This window comes from Eptatretus burgeri, chromosome 13, assembly GCF_056783735.1.
Source record: "Eptatretus burgeri isolate ZD-2024b chromosome 13, Ebu_testis_v1, whole genome shotgun sequence".
In the NCBI taxonomy this organism is placed as follows: Eukaryota; Metazoa; Chordata; class Myxini; order Myxiniformes; family Myxinidae; genus Eptatretus; species Eptatretus burgeri.
In genome coordinates this window covers 10,050,439-10,065,915 of record NC_140973.1, presented here as the reverse complement: position 1 = coordinate 10,065,915, position 15,477 = coordinate 10,050,439, and the positions used below count along the sequence as shown (strand labels likewise).

General features: G+C 44.4%; 1 protein-coding gene and 1 pseudogene across 5 annotated transcripts in view; both read left to right on the top strand.

The window, feature by feature from the left end:
• ELP2 (elongator acetyltransferase complex subunit 2) overlaps positions 1-15,477 on the top strand; it is an 87,431-nt gene that overhangs the window by 3,820 nt on the left and 68,134 nt on the right. For all 5 annotated transcript variants that reach the window (XR_015050515.1, XM_085851065.1, XM_085851064.1 and 2 more), the window contains exons 2-6: positions 356-446; positions 5,893-5,963; positions 8,801-8,948; positions 11,869-11,946; positions 12,676-12,740. Coding sequence is in view for 4 of the 5 variants with exons in the window: in XM_085851065.1 (XP_085707191.1) it covers positions 356-446; positions 5,893-5,963; positions 8,801-8,948; positions 11,869-11,946; positions 12,676-12,740 (453 nt within the window). In the remaining variant the exon portion in view is untranslated. The remainder of the gene's footprint in view (positions 1-355; positions 447-5,892; positions 5,964-8,800; positions 8,949-11,868; positions 11,947-12,675; positions 12,741-15,477) is intronic.
• On the top strand, positions 14,210-14,350 carry LOC147013817 (signal recognition particle RNA; annotated as a pseudogene).

The window sequence follows — 15,477 nt, the reverse complement described above, 5'->3', positions numbered from 1 at the left end:
CTGGGAAGCCACCTTTTAATTTTCTTTTACAGTGGTCTAAGGCCTCTCATGAAAGCTGGAAATAAATCACTCGTGGGACAAAGATGCTAAACATCAACATACAGACAAATATATTATGTTCTTCTGATACAAATTGCAAGGACAAGTACCCACACATAGTGAGTGTATGGGATCCGAACCTGGTTTCCTCGCGTCTTGAGCCAGGGAATCATATCGGGATGCTAACAGGCCAACCCAAACTATAACGGCCACCCGAGGCAGTCTTGCAGGTAATTAAAACATTTCCTTTGATTTTGTGTTCTAATCTGTAATACGATGTGCCATGTCGAGCGTTTTTGTACTTTTCGTGTTTCAGAATGCGAAGCTTGGAGGACGGGTGTTGCAGGCACTCAATGGCCACAATGGCAAGGTGAACTGCGTGTGTTGGATCTCAAAGTCTAATTGTGGTAAGTTCACCATTTTCTTCTCGTACATGGGATTTGTAGATATAATCAGTGGTTCGTCATACCGTACGGCCAAATTACAAATTCCTGTCCCCTCTTAACTATGATGGAGTGGACGCACTTCCAGGATTGTAACCCAAGTCAAGAAATTGCTTTGGGAGAACCGACGCTCTGTATAGAGAACCGACGCTCTGTATAGAGAACCGACGCTCTGTATAGAGAACCGACGCTCTGTATAGAGAACCGACGCTCTGTATAGAGAACCGACGCTCTGTATAGTAGTACATGATAATACTGCTCTCAAGAGAGCTATCCCACGTAAAGAAAATGATTATCTGTACGTCTGATAATTAGAAAATCGAAAACATTCAAAGCCAATTTTCACCAAAAAAATTGCAGACGTACTTGGGGTAACGAGGGTCATGTCATGGGCATAAAATAATCCCCGAAACCGTAATCCTCCACCCCTCATGGTGAGAATGGGGAGATGACTTGCGATGTTCACCTGTACACGGAGAACAGTGCAAGTGGTTGAACCACTGACCCCTCCCGGAAGGAATGAGTGTAACTATCGCACTCAAATACGCAATTTGGTGTCTGTCTGTCTGCCTGATAGCGATACATTCGGTCGTTACTTATGCAATTTCAACCAAACTTGACAGGAGTACTAAGGGTCACACGATGGAGGTTGTAGTGACTTAATTTGCCCCCTCCCCAAGGAGGTTTTCTGCCTTGGGTGACATCAGTGTTTATGTAAGCCTGGTGTTTGTTTAACGGTTAAGGTGGCTGGATGTAGATCTTGGGACCTTAAGTGTGAGCCCCTTTTTACCGTTGAAACAACACCAGGTGGGTTGACTCAGCCTGTCATCCTTTTGAGGTCGGCAAAATGAGTAACAGCTTACTGGTAACAGGGGTCATTGTATCAGTGGCACAGCCACGCCCCCAGAAAAATGATGCAGCCAAGCAGCCACAGGCTGCATACGAATAAATAAATAATAAAAAAGTGTTAAGGTGAATAAAATAGCTTTTCATGGCATTTTTCCAAGGCCACTTATAATAAAAGTAATAACAACACTTACTAGAAGTGCACTTGGTAGAGCGCTTTCTTCTGCCACGTAATGCACTAGTTAACTAGAACTTATCGGGCCCAATAAGTTTTTGAAATATCGTGTTGTATTTCATTTTTGGTCCTATCTCTCAGACAATGGTGAAGAATCACTTCAAAAATAAAAAAAATTCTCGTATCCGGATTTGGATTCGGATCTTCACCGAAATTGAATGATATCGTCCTCGTCACACACCCAACCTGTCCACCAAGTTTCGTCCGAATCCATCCACAACTTTTTGAAATATGGTGCTATGTATCGCTTTTAGCCCGATCACTCAATGGTGAAGAATCGCTAAAAAAAACTATCGGATCCAGATTCGGATCTTCACCAAAATTGAATCAATTCGTCCTTGTCACACACCCAAGGAGAACACCAAGTTTTGTCTGGATCCATCCAAAACTTTTTGAGATATCCTGCACACAGACAGACAAACAAATAGACAAGCCAGGTGGCGGCGATGGGTCGCTGAGCATGGAAACTATAAGATGTAGAGCACAACGGATGTCATATAGCGGATAGGGAATCACCTTACGATTATGCATATCAAATCTCATCCAGTTCCATCTACTGATAACTACTCGGTGTCAATTTAAATGAAAAGTACCGAAAATGCAGTTTGAAATCGGAAATCCCCAAAGTTCGAGGGGGTGCTGTGGGTGAACAAAGATCTGAATCGAAAATCCGGCTCGATAGTTTGTGCACCATGTATTCCAGACGATTTGTGTGAATTTTCATGACCATCCGACCATAACCCGAGGAGGAGTAGCATTTGGCACCTCCAGCTCTCGCATATTATCGATTTTTGCACTAATTGACCTTTGACTCCTGACCTAAGCGAAATCGGTCAATATGTCCTGAGGCAAAGTTGTAGTACTCATTGAGTACCATGAACCTGCAAAGTTTCATTCGTATCGATGCACTCACCTGGTCGCTTGGGGGCCTTCAATTTTCGCCAATTTTCGCGCATACCCTAATTGTAGGGGGCGCTGCGGGTAAAGTATTCCATATATCACAAAAACCGGAATATAGTTGATAGAGCATCACCTGTAGATCATTCGTGCCAAATTTCATAACCCTACGTGGGATAATGGCTTTCGGAATTGATTTTCGCGTGAACGGTACCAATTTTGAAGGTTTTTCGGTTGTTGCTAGGGAACCAAAGCGTCCCTAGCAACCATCACAATTTCCAAAGCACTAGGTCATAAGATGTACCTACCACTCGAGTTTGGTCAAAATCCACCCACGTTTACTACCAATTATGCTGATGACAAACAAACAAACACAGAATTACTGACAACAAGGGTCACCTATTTCGGTGACCCAACAAACGGGGGAGAACACAGAACCTCCTTCCACCTTCAGTGGCGGAGGTAATGATAATAGCATAATATTTATGATATTACAAAACAATATTAATACTAATAATATCCCTTCTCCCCAAGAGGTTTTTACTCCTCGAACAAATGTTCATGTTAACGTGTATTGGTGGCTTATCGTGGCGTTTCGAGCCGAGATCTACTGTGATCTACACACCCCAGAGAAGTTATTAACATGACCCTTCCTGCCTCGCTCATAGGGAATGGGTATACTCGTTACTAAAGGCCCAGTCACACCTTGACGTTTTAGCCAGCAATGGCAACGTATCAAAATGTATGTAAAACGCTGGCTTACGCTGAACTTTTGATGTTTTTTTTAAAGATTCGGACGTATTCATAACGAGTTGGTCGTATGCATAACATATTAGTAACGGACACAGAACGTTTCATTGTCTAAAAGATAACTTATACCGACGAATGCTTAGCCTGTTGTTGGCGTTCACAACCTATGCCCCACGATAGTCTAACTTATGCATAGCGCGCTGCACGTATCACCGACGATCACGTGGCGTAGCCTATTAAAAGGCTGCCGCACAACGATTCAAATCATAACCGCTGGAGAAATGGAAGTGTCAACATCGCAGTCAAATCTTGGCGATCTTGCCAGCGTATGCCGACCTCTGAAAAATGCGTCTAAAACGCTGGTGCACGTCGAATACGGTATGGGTAAGTTTAGTATACGTGAATAGAACGCTAAAGTACGCTATCATACGTCGTAGTAAGTGGAGTACGTCTTGTAATTTTAAACGTGTTAAACATTTTACGACGTACTTGCCGTATGCCTCACACGTTCCGCATGCGATGGGAATAAGTTGTACGCACGATATGCGATCGTTAGCACACGTCGACAAAAGTTACTTGTAAGTTACTCAGAAGTCGAAACACGTCGAGGTAATGGTTAGCGTCAGTGTTCCAGACTCTCTCGTTTTTTTTTTTTCCTTCGGTATGACTGTGATGTTGACACTTCGATTTCTAGTGCGGTTATGATTAATAGGCTGCCGCTCAACGATTCAAATCACAACCGCACTAGAAATCGAAGTGTCAACATCACAGTCATACCGAAGAAACCCCCCCCCCCCAAAAAAAAAAAACCAGGTAGTCTGGAACACTGACGTGTTTCGACTTATGAGTAACTTCCAAGTAACGTGTGTGGACGTGTGTCAACGATCGTGTAACGTGCCTACAACAAGTTACTCATAGGTTAGAAATAAGTTTCGGGTATGCTAAACATTACCTCGACGTGTTTCGACTTATGATTAACTTACAAGTAACGTGTGTCGACGTGTGTCAACGATCGCGTAACGTGTCTACAACTTATGGCCAGCGTAGCAGAACGTGTGAGTCATACGCTGGCATAAGTCGTAAAATTTGAGGACAACCGCAAAATACAACGATGAAAGCCAGCGTACTACGACGTATGGAAGTGTTTTTCAGCGTGCTCTCAATGTTTCCAAAACTTACCCATAACGTATTCGACGTGTGCCAGCGTTTTAGACAAATTTTTCAAAAATCGGCATAAGCTGGCTAAAACGTCAAGGTGTGACTGGGCCTTAACAGGAGATGCGTCAAACCACATGTTCGTCATGCCAAGAAGAAGAATAAGCATGACCTCGAGCTTTAATGTCGCGGTTCCTGCTATGCTGTCATCGAATTATAAAATGGTATCGTTTGGAGATGATGCTCGTAATCGATTTCCTTCGTTGGAAAGATTATAATCGATTCGCTTGGAACAAAAAGTTGTGTCTGTTGTAAAAGCCTGTCTTTTTGGGATTGAATAAGAAGTGGGAATGGGTATTAAAAGGGACACGAAAGGAGCACACAAACAACAACAACAACAAAGCAGCAACAACAATAATTATGTGTTATAAAAAATCCTTTTTAGCCGCGTCTGGCGTGGCGAACGCTGGCTCTAAGAGAGCTCCGCGTTGTTCTTGTTCTTGTTCTTCTTCTGGTGAAGACAAAACCTTTAGGACGCGGCTCTTTTATATAGAGAATCCGGATCTCCTTAAATACTAAATACCCGTACACATCCTCACATAGACGGTGCCTTTTGAGAGCGTCTATCATGAACTTTTAAATATATTTGGACATTTGCTTTAAAGTTTCGAAAAGTTCACGTTACTATTGAAAGATTATTCCATTGAATGTGTTGTAATTTCGTAAATACACTATTTTCTCGTCATGAACAGGAGCCTCCATGACGGGTCTCGCTATTGGCTCCATCAAGGCACGTGACGAAATATCGGAAGTTGTTGTTATTGCCTTTAGGATGCGGCTCTTGGACACATTTGTCCTTGTTTTGTGTGTGTTTCACTTCATGTATGTAAGTATGTCTGAACTTTATAGAGTGTGAAACAGCCTGGCCTATCTCCATCAAATTTTGCATACGTGCTTGGGGTAGTCAGGGTCAGGTCATCGCCACAAAGTGAGGATGGGGAGACTACTTGCAATTTCTGTCTGTCCATGTGGAATGATGCAAGTGGTTTAACTACGAATCCGTGCCTGAGCGAGGGGGCTATTGACATGATATTTTACTCCTGGAAGGAGTGGTATTACTAATTGTCGAAAAAAAAAAATTAAAAACTCGAAAATTATCATAGAATGAAGAATTAGTCTTGCTGGTGATCAGCCGAAGGTTCGTGTTTATCTGCTTTGTGGGACTCTTATAACAGGACGTTGAAGGAGGTATGCTAACCACCGTGGGAAGCAAAGTGAGCGTGACGTTTCGGACATTAACTCTTTGTCAGAGCCAAACAGCCGACGCTCTGATTAATTCAGGGATACATTCGTCTCTTTTGCTCCGACGAAGGGTAAGCTCCCAAAACGTCAGTTTCTTGCTTCCCACGCCGTTGGAATAACTCGATGAACGTTCTGGCGATTTCATCCATCATTAAATTATCATTTTTGGAGCGGAATGTTCGTTGTTTTTACTCAACCGCCACTTCTCGTAAACCTGTGTTTCAGAGTCTGAGTTGGAGTTGTTATCTGGAGCATCTGATAATCTGGTACTTTTGTGGAAACAGCAGGACAAACAGGTACTTTGAATGAAAATTGTTTTCACTTCCATTAAAATGGCGTTAATTTATTTGGTTACCTTTTATCCATCGCCTCATCCTCGTATTTACTGGCTGGCTATAATTGGCTTTGCCCTTCCCTGTTTAGCTGCACCTCTCGATGTTGTTGCCATTTCATTCCAAACGTTTCGTGTTGTGTTGATTCCAAATCCATCGCTTTATTCATTTATATATTTTTATTATCGGAAGTTATAGGCTCATGGAAGAAAAGCACAATTTCAGACAAGCACCAATTCAAGAGGAATTTTCTCCATCTCATGGATGCCAACCTGTGGGGATTATCTGTGCCTCGAGCACTTGGCTGCGCAATTTCCTCCAGCACATGTCATGCCTCCCCCCCCCACCCCTCCCCCCCAGTCCCACCCTGTCAAGATCTCAATCCCATCTGTCTCTTAAGCCAAATTTGCTTTACCAATTTATATCTCCTCCAGGTGTTTCCCAAGCGGCAAAACGGTTTGCACCATTTTTTGGCGCATGCGAGAAGGTGGTAATCAGGTGGCACGTATTCTTAAGAAATAACATTTTTATTTATGCCTGGTGTTGGCTTAATGGCTAGAGTGGTGGGCTTGGGATCCTGGGATCCTGAGTTCAAATCTCGCTCGGCTGTTGAATTAATACCAGGTGGGGTGGACTCTGCTTGTCATCCTTCCGAGGTCGGCAAAATGAGTGCCAGCATGGTGGTATCCTGTGTCGGAGTGTCGACCCATCCAGAATTGTGCCCAATAGCTTAGGAGAAGGCTTAGGCAGCACCAACGCTCTGCACAGAGTTTGGTCCCAATGGATGGATGGATTTTCATTTGAAGACCAACAAGCCAACACAAACAGAGAATCCCGAGACAACAAATTGATGGGCACAAATGAATAGAGGGAGATAAATAGAACCACTTAAACGATACAAATATAGACATATAAGGCACCACGAACACACAGTCTCATGCACTCACAGTGAGGGGCCAAGCAAGGTCTCAAAGGATATGGGTATGGAAGCAGGCTCACTGGACAAGTCATCAGAGTGAGCAGCATGGGCGTCATGGGTCAGCCCACAAAGAAAGAGAGAGAGAAAGAGAGACAGACAGACAGACAGACAGACAGACAGACAGACAGACAGACAGACAGACAGACAGACACACCACCCATGTACAGCCTCTACCCCATCTTGCTCACTGCCATTCTTCTTCTCAAACTCTTACTGGCTTCTGACTCCGTGCGCGGCCACTTTTATTACCTCTCCCGAAGCAATGCCCACAGCACTCCTCGCGCCCCTCTCTCATCGCACAACTCCGCCAATCAAGCGGCACGCAATTGCCTCTGTAATGCCAACACGTGGGCCGGCTGAGGTCACGGCACCCCTCAAATCATCACGAACCACGGGGAGGTTTTAAAAACCACACTCAGGACGCAGACAGCTAAAATCTACTCTGTTCCCACCCAGTCCTCACCATGCCTGGTGGCTTGTCTGCTTTTATAGAGAGGACACAAACAAATTCCACTTTCCTGTCTCATGCTTGTGTCAAGTATCGCATGTTTCACGGCATACATAAAACATGGACAACTTCACTCTGTCAGGTCAGATATGGGAGCATGTGCTGAAGCAGCGAATCGCTCCGTTCACTTTCCACCGGTACTCCAGGGGCCTCTTACTGGCTCATTTACGATGGGTCCCTGCTTACAGAAAATATTGTAACACAGGGAACACACTGACTCAACATGCTACCTAATTCCTACCCCCTCCAACTATGAATGGAGTCAAAAGCCAGAAAGAGTTGGAGAAGAAGAAGGGCAGTGAGCAAGATGCAGTCGACACAGTGCACGGGCGTTTCCTCATTATTTGTGGGGCTGACCCGTGATGCTCACTCTGGTGACCTGCCCGGTGAGCCTGCTTCCACACCCAGATCCTTTTTGACCTCACCTTGCCCATCACTGTGAGTGAATGAGACTGTGTGCTCGTGGCACCTTAGATGTCTATATCTGTATCGTTTAATTGGTTCTATTTATCTCTATATTCATTCGTGTCCATCTATCTGTCATTTCAGGATTCTTCGTTCGTGTTGGCTTGTGGGTCTTCCAATAAAATGCTATTTATTCAGAATACGTGTTGCCAAATTACTGCCTTCTCGCATGTGCAAACCATTTCGGTGTTTGGGTAATCCCTGGGGGCGATACAAGTTATTAAAATTAATTTGGTTTGTGAGATCGGCGGCATTTTGATCTCGATCCAGTAGGGATGGGAGGGAAGACGAGAGTATTATTCATTCGAACGTGGTTTCCTTTGATTCGGATATTCATGAAGCACATTGCTTCGGCATGGCGTGGACGCGTCAGAAGACCCTGTCGTCGTGACAACTGGAAGGAGGAGGAGATTGGGACCATACTCTGTGCAGAGTGTTGGTGCTGCTTAAGCAGTCTCCTTGGCTATTGGGCACAATCCTGGACGGGTTGCCACTCCAACACAGCATACCAGCATGCTGGCACTCATTTTGCCGACCTCGGAAGGATGACAGGCCGAGTTAACCCCACCTGGAATTAATTCAACAGCTGAGTGGGATCCCAAGCTCACCACTCTAACCATTAAGCCAACACCAGGCATTGCACCTGGAAGCCAGTCGTGGAACGTTGGACCGGGGTTTGAGTCGCATTCAGACAAAATGGTGTTGAGGAGCACGATGTGGACCTGGTTAATCCCGGTTTGTTTTATTATTCCGTCCATTTCATTGAATGACATGGAGTTGGTGAATCTGTTCGATACTTGAACTTGAAAGGCTGTTAACTGTTAAGATTTGGCTTGTACACCTTGGCAGTTCACATGTTCTGGTCGTCTGGAGGGACATGAGGGACCCGTCACAGCAGTCGATTCGATTATCCTGGCCTCACATGATCTGCTTCTTGTAACAGCAGCGGGGGACTCTTCTGTTCGAGTGTGGCTGCGACATGCACCGGAAGATGCTGGTAAAATGGTGGGGAATGGGTGGCAAATGAATTACTTCAACCCATTTCTATCATTGTTTCACTGTGCTGCTTTCTCTTGATTTCTTCGAAAACTGCTTTTTGAGGGTAAAACAAGGAACAGAAGAAGTGGTTTCTTTCTCCTCTATGGGGTTTGGTTGTCTCGCAGTGATATTTTTTTAAAAATCCATCCGGTCATTACATGTTTGGTCATCACATCCTCTTGCTTGAACATAATTGAGCACCTCATTGTTATTGGTTTGTGGAAACACAACTGTAAAGTTTCACCAAACAGCCCATACACTTTGGAGTATTTGAGTGATCTCGCTGATGGCCAAAGAGGTTTATTAAAAAAGAAACTCCATCAAACTTTTTATATATAAACCAAATGAAGCAGTCAAACAATTGTCACAAAGGATTTCCTCGAACAGGAGTTGAGAAAAGCGTTAAGTTTACCGCGTTATAGGAAGACCAGGACATCCGACAAAAGTTATTCACTTGAACTTTTCGGGGACCTGGAAAGCAGAGTAAATGTCACCTAAGCAGGTGTATGTTTCATTGGGCCTCATTCCTCTGAATGAAAGAAGCGGCGCTTTAAGTCGAGTGATGTGTACACGAGTACTTTCAGAAGGAGCTTTAGTGAAGGAAGAGGCCATGAGGCCCATCAAAGTCTGCTCAATGCCAGTGGTTGCCAAGCTACGGTTGCTTGTCCAGATGCTTTATCCCTTAAATGCTGAATGTCAAGCAAGGTAGCAGTTAATGTACTGGTATGACTCGGTTGGGGTCGGGTTTGAACTGCCAACCTCCCAGACTGAGAGCAGACACTCTAACTATGACACCACTGAGTGTGGTCATCATCTCCATATAATAATTATCCTCTCACAAAGAAACATCCTTCAGATTATTAAGTCAAGTCTCAAGCACTCCCCTGATGTGGCCCAAGATGATCAAGAGAGAGATATGGAGATGGAGATGGAGATGGAGATGGACAGAAACAGAGATAAAGGGGAAAGAAAAAGAGATTCTGTTTCGAGCTGCTGAATGCGTTGGTGTATACTCAGAAGAGGTATACTAACCAACTTATCGCTCCCACTGACATTTCACACAGACCTGCTCAGTATTATCCATGATGAATGTACTAACTACACCACAGATGGCACTGCTTTCTGAGATTGAAGCTGAGATCGCAGTGAGATCATATCGAGTGAAGAGATGGTGCTTCAATCATATCAAGGGACAACTATGTGGTCACAGTCTCAACACCACAGAATATCGGTGAGATGGATGGGATGAAAGGGTCCAGAGGGGAGAGTAGCACTCCATTGAGGTCGATATATAATATTTTGTTATTGGCTGGTAGTAAATCTGTTGTTTTGTTTTTTTTTCAAGAAATGACTTTGAACGACAAATGTTGGCCAGTTTGTGGCTGGCTTTGAAGGGTGGTTTTGATATCCAAGGTGTTTCAACGAAAATTTGTACAGACTTTAATATCTCAGAAAAATTAAACGAATAGCAGAGAGATGGGCAATGTTGAGTGTTACTAATACCTAAGAGATGACATTTAGTGTGTGATTTTTATCACGTCATCAGTCAGCTGTGAACCATAAGGCAGTACAGAACCACAAGATGGTGATGACTTTTTTTTTTTGCATTAGTTGGAAACCTGAGAACACGCATAAGGCGCAAAGAAGTTGGAGGCGAGAACCTGCAACCTCCCCACTAACACGATGAATCTGTGATGAGTTTAAAGCTCATGCAAGTAAACGAACACAACAACAATGTTCAGGAAGAATGTTTACTTCTTTAAACCAACGCAAACTGGAGCGGCACTCAGCCCTTGTACGGAAGGGAAAACTGATGCCTCTGAAGACCCTCAGACAACATCAAGACTTTCCTTGACACTTTAAGAGCGACCTTGTTGTAGATTTGAGGCTGTGCAGAGCTTTATGTACCTTCTTGAGTGAGGAATACACAGGTTTGACGAGGCAGTGGGTACAAGGAGTAAGGTGGTGGGAACAGAGCAAGATGTGTTGGGTACATGAGTTCGTTTTCAAAACGACGGCAGAATGCTCCGTCATATGAGCTCTCGGGGGGGTTAGATCATGAGGATAAAGTCGATGAGATGGTAAATCAAATGCACAATCCTTCTCGGCTTCCTTCCTCACTCTTGAGGCAGGTACATGGTCGTGGAGGACAACTTTCCAGGACTTCTCTGGTTACGGTTTGTTGAAAGTTTGCTTCAACTTGTGCGTGTCTCGCTTAGTCGTCAGTTGTTGACGTTGTTGTTGAAACGTTGTTGAAATTTTCTCAGTTGTTGAAACCCACGTTGAATTTCCTAGCTGTGCAAAGTTTCAAATGGCCGAGAACCTGAGAGGTACGCACACTCACCTCTAACTGTTGAGCCCGGGCTTAAATCTCAACCCAGCTATAAACTGTCACCCTGGTGTTTCACAGGCAGGGCGATTCATCAGTGTATGTACCGTCCCTCGAATGGACGTTAAACTGGGCGTCCTGTCTGCCGGCCGTAGTTGGGGGACGTTAAAGATCCCACAGTGTTCTTCACGTAGAGTAGGCGAGCCATTGCGGACACCATGAACAAATTACAAATTCCTACTCTAACCAGCAGAGGGCATTGCATCAGCAGCACAGCCACACCCTCAGCCAATGATGCTTCCCCGCAGCCTGGTGCGACATACAAACGAAGAATACGTGTACTTCTGATCTTCTTGTTGTGGCGTGCTTCGTCATCTGTATCTCTGTAATGTTGATCACTCAAGTTTGCATCAATAATGATGTGGTTAACATGCAGTTTTGTTTCACCTCACCGCCTCAACTTGGTAGCGGAATACTCCCAATGGAATGTTCAATGACTGGAGTAGTTGCTTCAATCAAACTGACATGACAATCCCATGTTCCCCAACAGCAGTGTGCGTGCAGGTGTTATCCTTTGGAAATGGCTTTGTTTTGGCACTGGCCCTTGCCCTGCTGCCAGGCACCGAAGGTCAGGCTTTGTGTCACTTTTGGTGGCTTGGACATGGGGGAGGCGGGTGGGAAGAGGTTGGGTGGTGCTGTGGAGATCAATTGAAATATTTGTTGGAATGGAAAGATTTATGATGACGTTTTGTGTTTATTTATTGTTGGGAGGCCCGTTACCCTTTTGAGCATTTAAGGCACTGTGGTGTGTTTGGTGGTGGTCGATGGCAGGTTTGCACTGGTTGGAAGGATGCATTAGTAAAGTCAAAACTGTGGGAGGCCAGTTAGTTGTGATATTCGTTATAATCATTGTGCATTCTTCAGTGCCTTGTGATTGTACTCGGTCCACTTCACCCGTCTGTGATGGAACGGCCAAGCATAGGGTTTCAGCACTCCTGCATCACTGATGAAGCAAATTTTATTTTATATTAAATTAAAGGGGTTTATCAAAGTTCAGAAATGCTGCTACAAGTGTGCGTGTGTTCAAGGGGAGTTCAAAGTTATCATATGGGCCTAACATGCATACGGAACATGCAGGTTTAACAAGTTGTGTTGGGCCGATACCTTTTTTAACCTTGCACTCCCCCCCCCCCACCTCTACCCTCCTCATGCAGACAGATACACACACACACACACACACACACAATCTTTTTCCACATGTTTTATTCTTGCAGTGTGGGCTCATGAATTAGCTGCATGTGCAAAACATGACCACTTCAGGTGACTTTGTGTTGATTGTGCCTGTCACCTGCTCTAGAGCCAATTTTGGCCTGTGGTGGGAATGACCGAACTATTCACCTGTATGCGCTGCAAGAAAACAAGGTATACACTCTTTCTGCAAACCTCTGCACTCTTGCTCTAACTTCTCTATCATAACTTGAGTCATGGCTTGATGCAGCTTGGGTAGACCACACAGCTTAGAAAACTAGAACGGTACTTGGAAGAGCACACACCTCCACCAGGCTGAAGAGTTTACATTTTGTATCCCAATGAGAGGCCGGATCTGGATCAAGACCTGAACGAAAATCGAATCGGCTTGTTCTTGTCACCGACCCAACTCGTCCACCTAGTCTTGTCATAACTCATCCACAACTTTTTGAAATATCATGCAATACATCGTTTTTGGCCCCATTTCTCAGTGGTGACGAATCACTTTTAAAAAATGAAAAATAATTTCGTATTGAGATCCAGTTCTTCACCAAAATCTAATCATCATTTTGCAGTATCGCACACCCATCCTCTTCACCAAGTTTCGTCCGAGTCCACCCACAACTTTTTGAGATATCCTGTTTACATACAGACAGACAGACAGACAGGGGTGAATCACCTCTGTCCACCTTTGGTGGTGGAGGTGAAGATTCATCGAATGGGTCACTATTCGTCTTAAAATGTGAAGGTTTTAACTTGCTGAGCAAACATTGTTAGCTGTGCAGCGATCCACCTTCATCATGCACTGTATTTCAATCCACCTTTATTTCTGTAATAATATAACAAGGGGTGTTTTTACTTTTTAATTTGAAAGTGTGTCATTGGGGATCAAGATGATTTGTTTTTATACCTTACATTTTTATAATATGTCTGAATAATTTTCCAACTTCTGTGTCAGGCAAAATCGAATCGCTCCCTAAATCCAGGATCACTGCTCACCTCCTCATTTGTTCCTCTTTTCTCCCACTTATGGAATCAACTTACACATTCTCTTCAACCTTTTATTACCTTCAGGTCTTCATGACAGCTGTTCACCACCATCTCAGATTGATATATATATATATATATATATATATATATATATATATATATATATATATATATATATATATATATATATATATATATATATATATATATATATACACATCTCTTCTTCTTCTTCTTTCGGCTGCTCCCGTTCGGGGTCACCACAGCGGATCATCCGTATGATCCGCATAGTGATTTGGCACGTGTTTTACGCCGGATGCCCTTCCTGACGCAACCCTGGTCGCCTCTTACGACACAGGGATATGGTACACCTATTTTAACCGGGGTATACACCGGCCCAGTGCACTGGTACTCATTTCGCCGACCTCGGAAGGATGACAGGCTGAGTCAACCCCCTGGTGTATTAATTCAGTGGCCCAACGGGGCTTGAACTCAGGACCTTTTGGATCCCAAGCCGCTGCCCTAACCACTGCGCCGACACCAGGATATATATATATATATATATATATATATATATATATATATATATATATATATGTATGTGTATATGTATATGTATATGTATATGTATATATATATATATATATATATTGACTGGGCGTAGTGGCGTGCGCCTGTAATCCGGCTACTTGGAGGCTTGGGTTGGAGGATCGCTTGAGGATGGGAGCTCTGCACTGGGCCGTGCTATGAGAGGGTGTAGGGCAGCCCGGAATCATGGCGAAACCCAATCCATATCCCTGTGTCGTAAGAGGCGACCAGGGTTGCGTCAGGAAGGGCATCCGGCGTAAAACCTGTGCCAAATCAGTATGCGGTTCATAACGGATGATCCGCTGTGGCGACCCCTAACAGGGAGCAGCCGAAAGACGAACAACAACATGTATATATATATATATATATATATATATATATATATATATATATATATATATATATATATATATATATATATATATATATATATATATATATATATATATATATATATATATATATATATATATATTGTTACGGCTGTGGAAATTCGCAGAACCGCATATAGGTCCTCAGTTCAGTGAGATCGATAAGTCTGTGTTCAGTTAGATTTCCCCACCGTTGTTTAAAGGGAACTATTCATGTTAACCGGGCTGTGAATCTTCAGGTAGCCGTTTTTCTTTACTATTGTTATTTTGGACCAACCACCAACCACAACCACACCACTACCACCAACATCGCTCTCAAACAACCGCTTCAGACCCACCATCCTCCCACCACCACAACCACATGCGCCTCTCAACAAACCACGCCATACTCATCACCTCAACCACAACGCCAACCACAATTACGCCAATCACCTAACCACCTTCTCCGCTACGCCAATTACCGATCACCTTCTCCATAAACCACACTACAACCCACTCCGCTTGTAAAACCGTCTCTACCAAGGAAAAGGAACAAGGGATTCCAGTAACGCCATGTAAAAGAAGAAGGTTATCCGATGGCGCGCGGATTTTCCCGCCTGTTTTTCTCGCGCGCCGCAAGGGGGAGATCGTCCATCATTGGTCGGTTCATAGGGGCGAGACGTTGGAACTGGGTAATGCCTCCTTTCTGTAAGCTTCCCGCAGGAGCTAGAAGGAGGGCGGGGCGAGAAGCGAGGAGGAATAAAAGGGCGCACGGAGCGGCCGCGAGGCGAGAGGCGGCGGCTCATGGTCTTCTGGTGGTCTTCTGTGTGTGGAGAAGCGGTCCGTGGAGCGACCGGTTTGTTGGAGCTTGCAGTTGGTGGAGGGTCCGGGCGTCGCGGAGGGACGCGGGCTGGAGGCGCCACTCTGCCAGCTGTGTCGCGCAAAACTGCGCGTTCGTGTAAGGAGAGCCGGAGAGAGCTCGC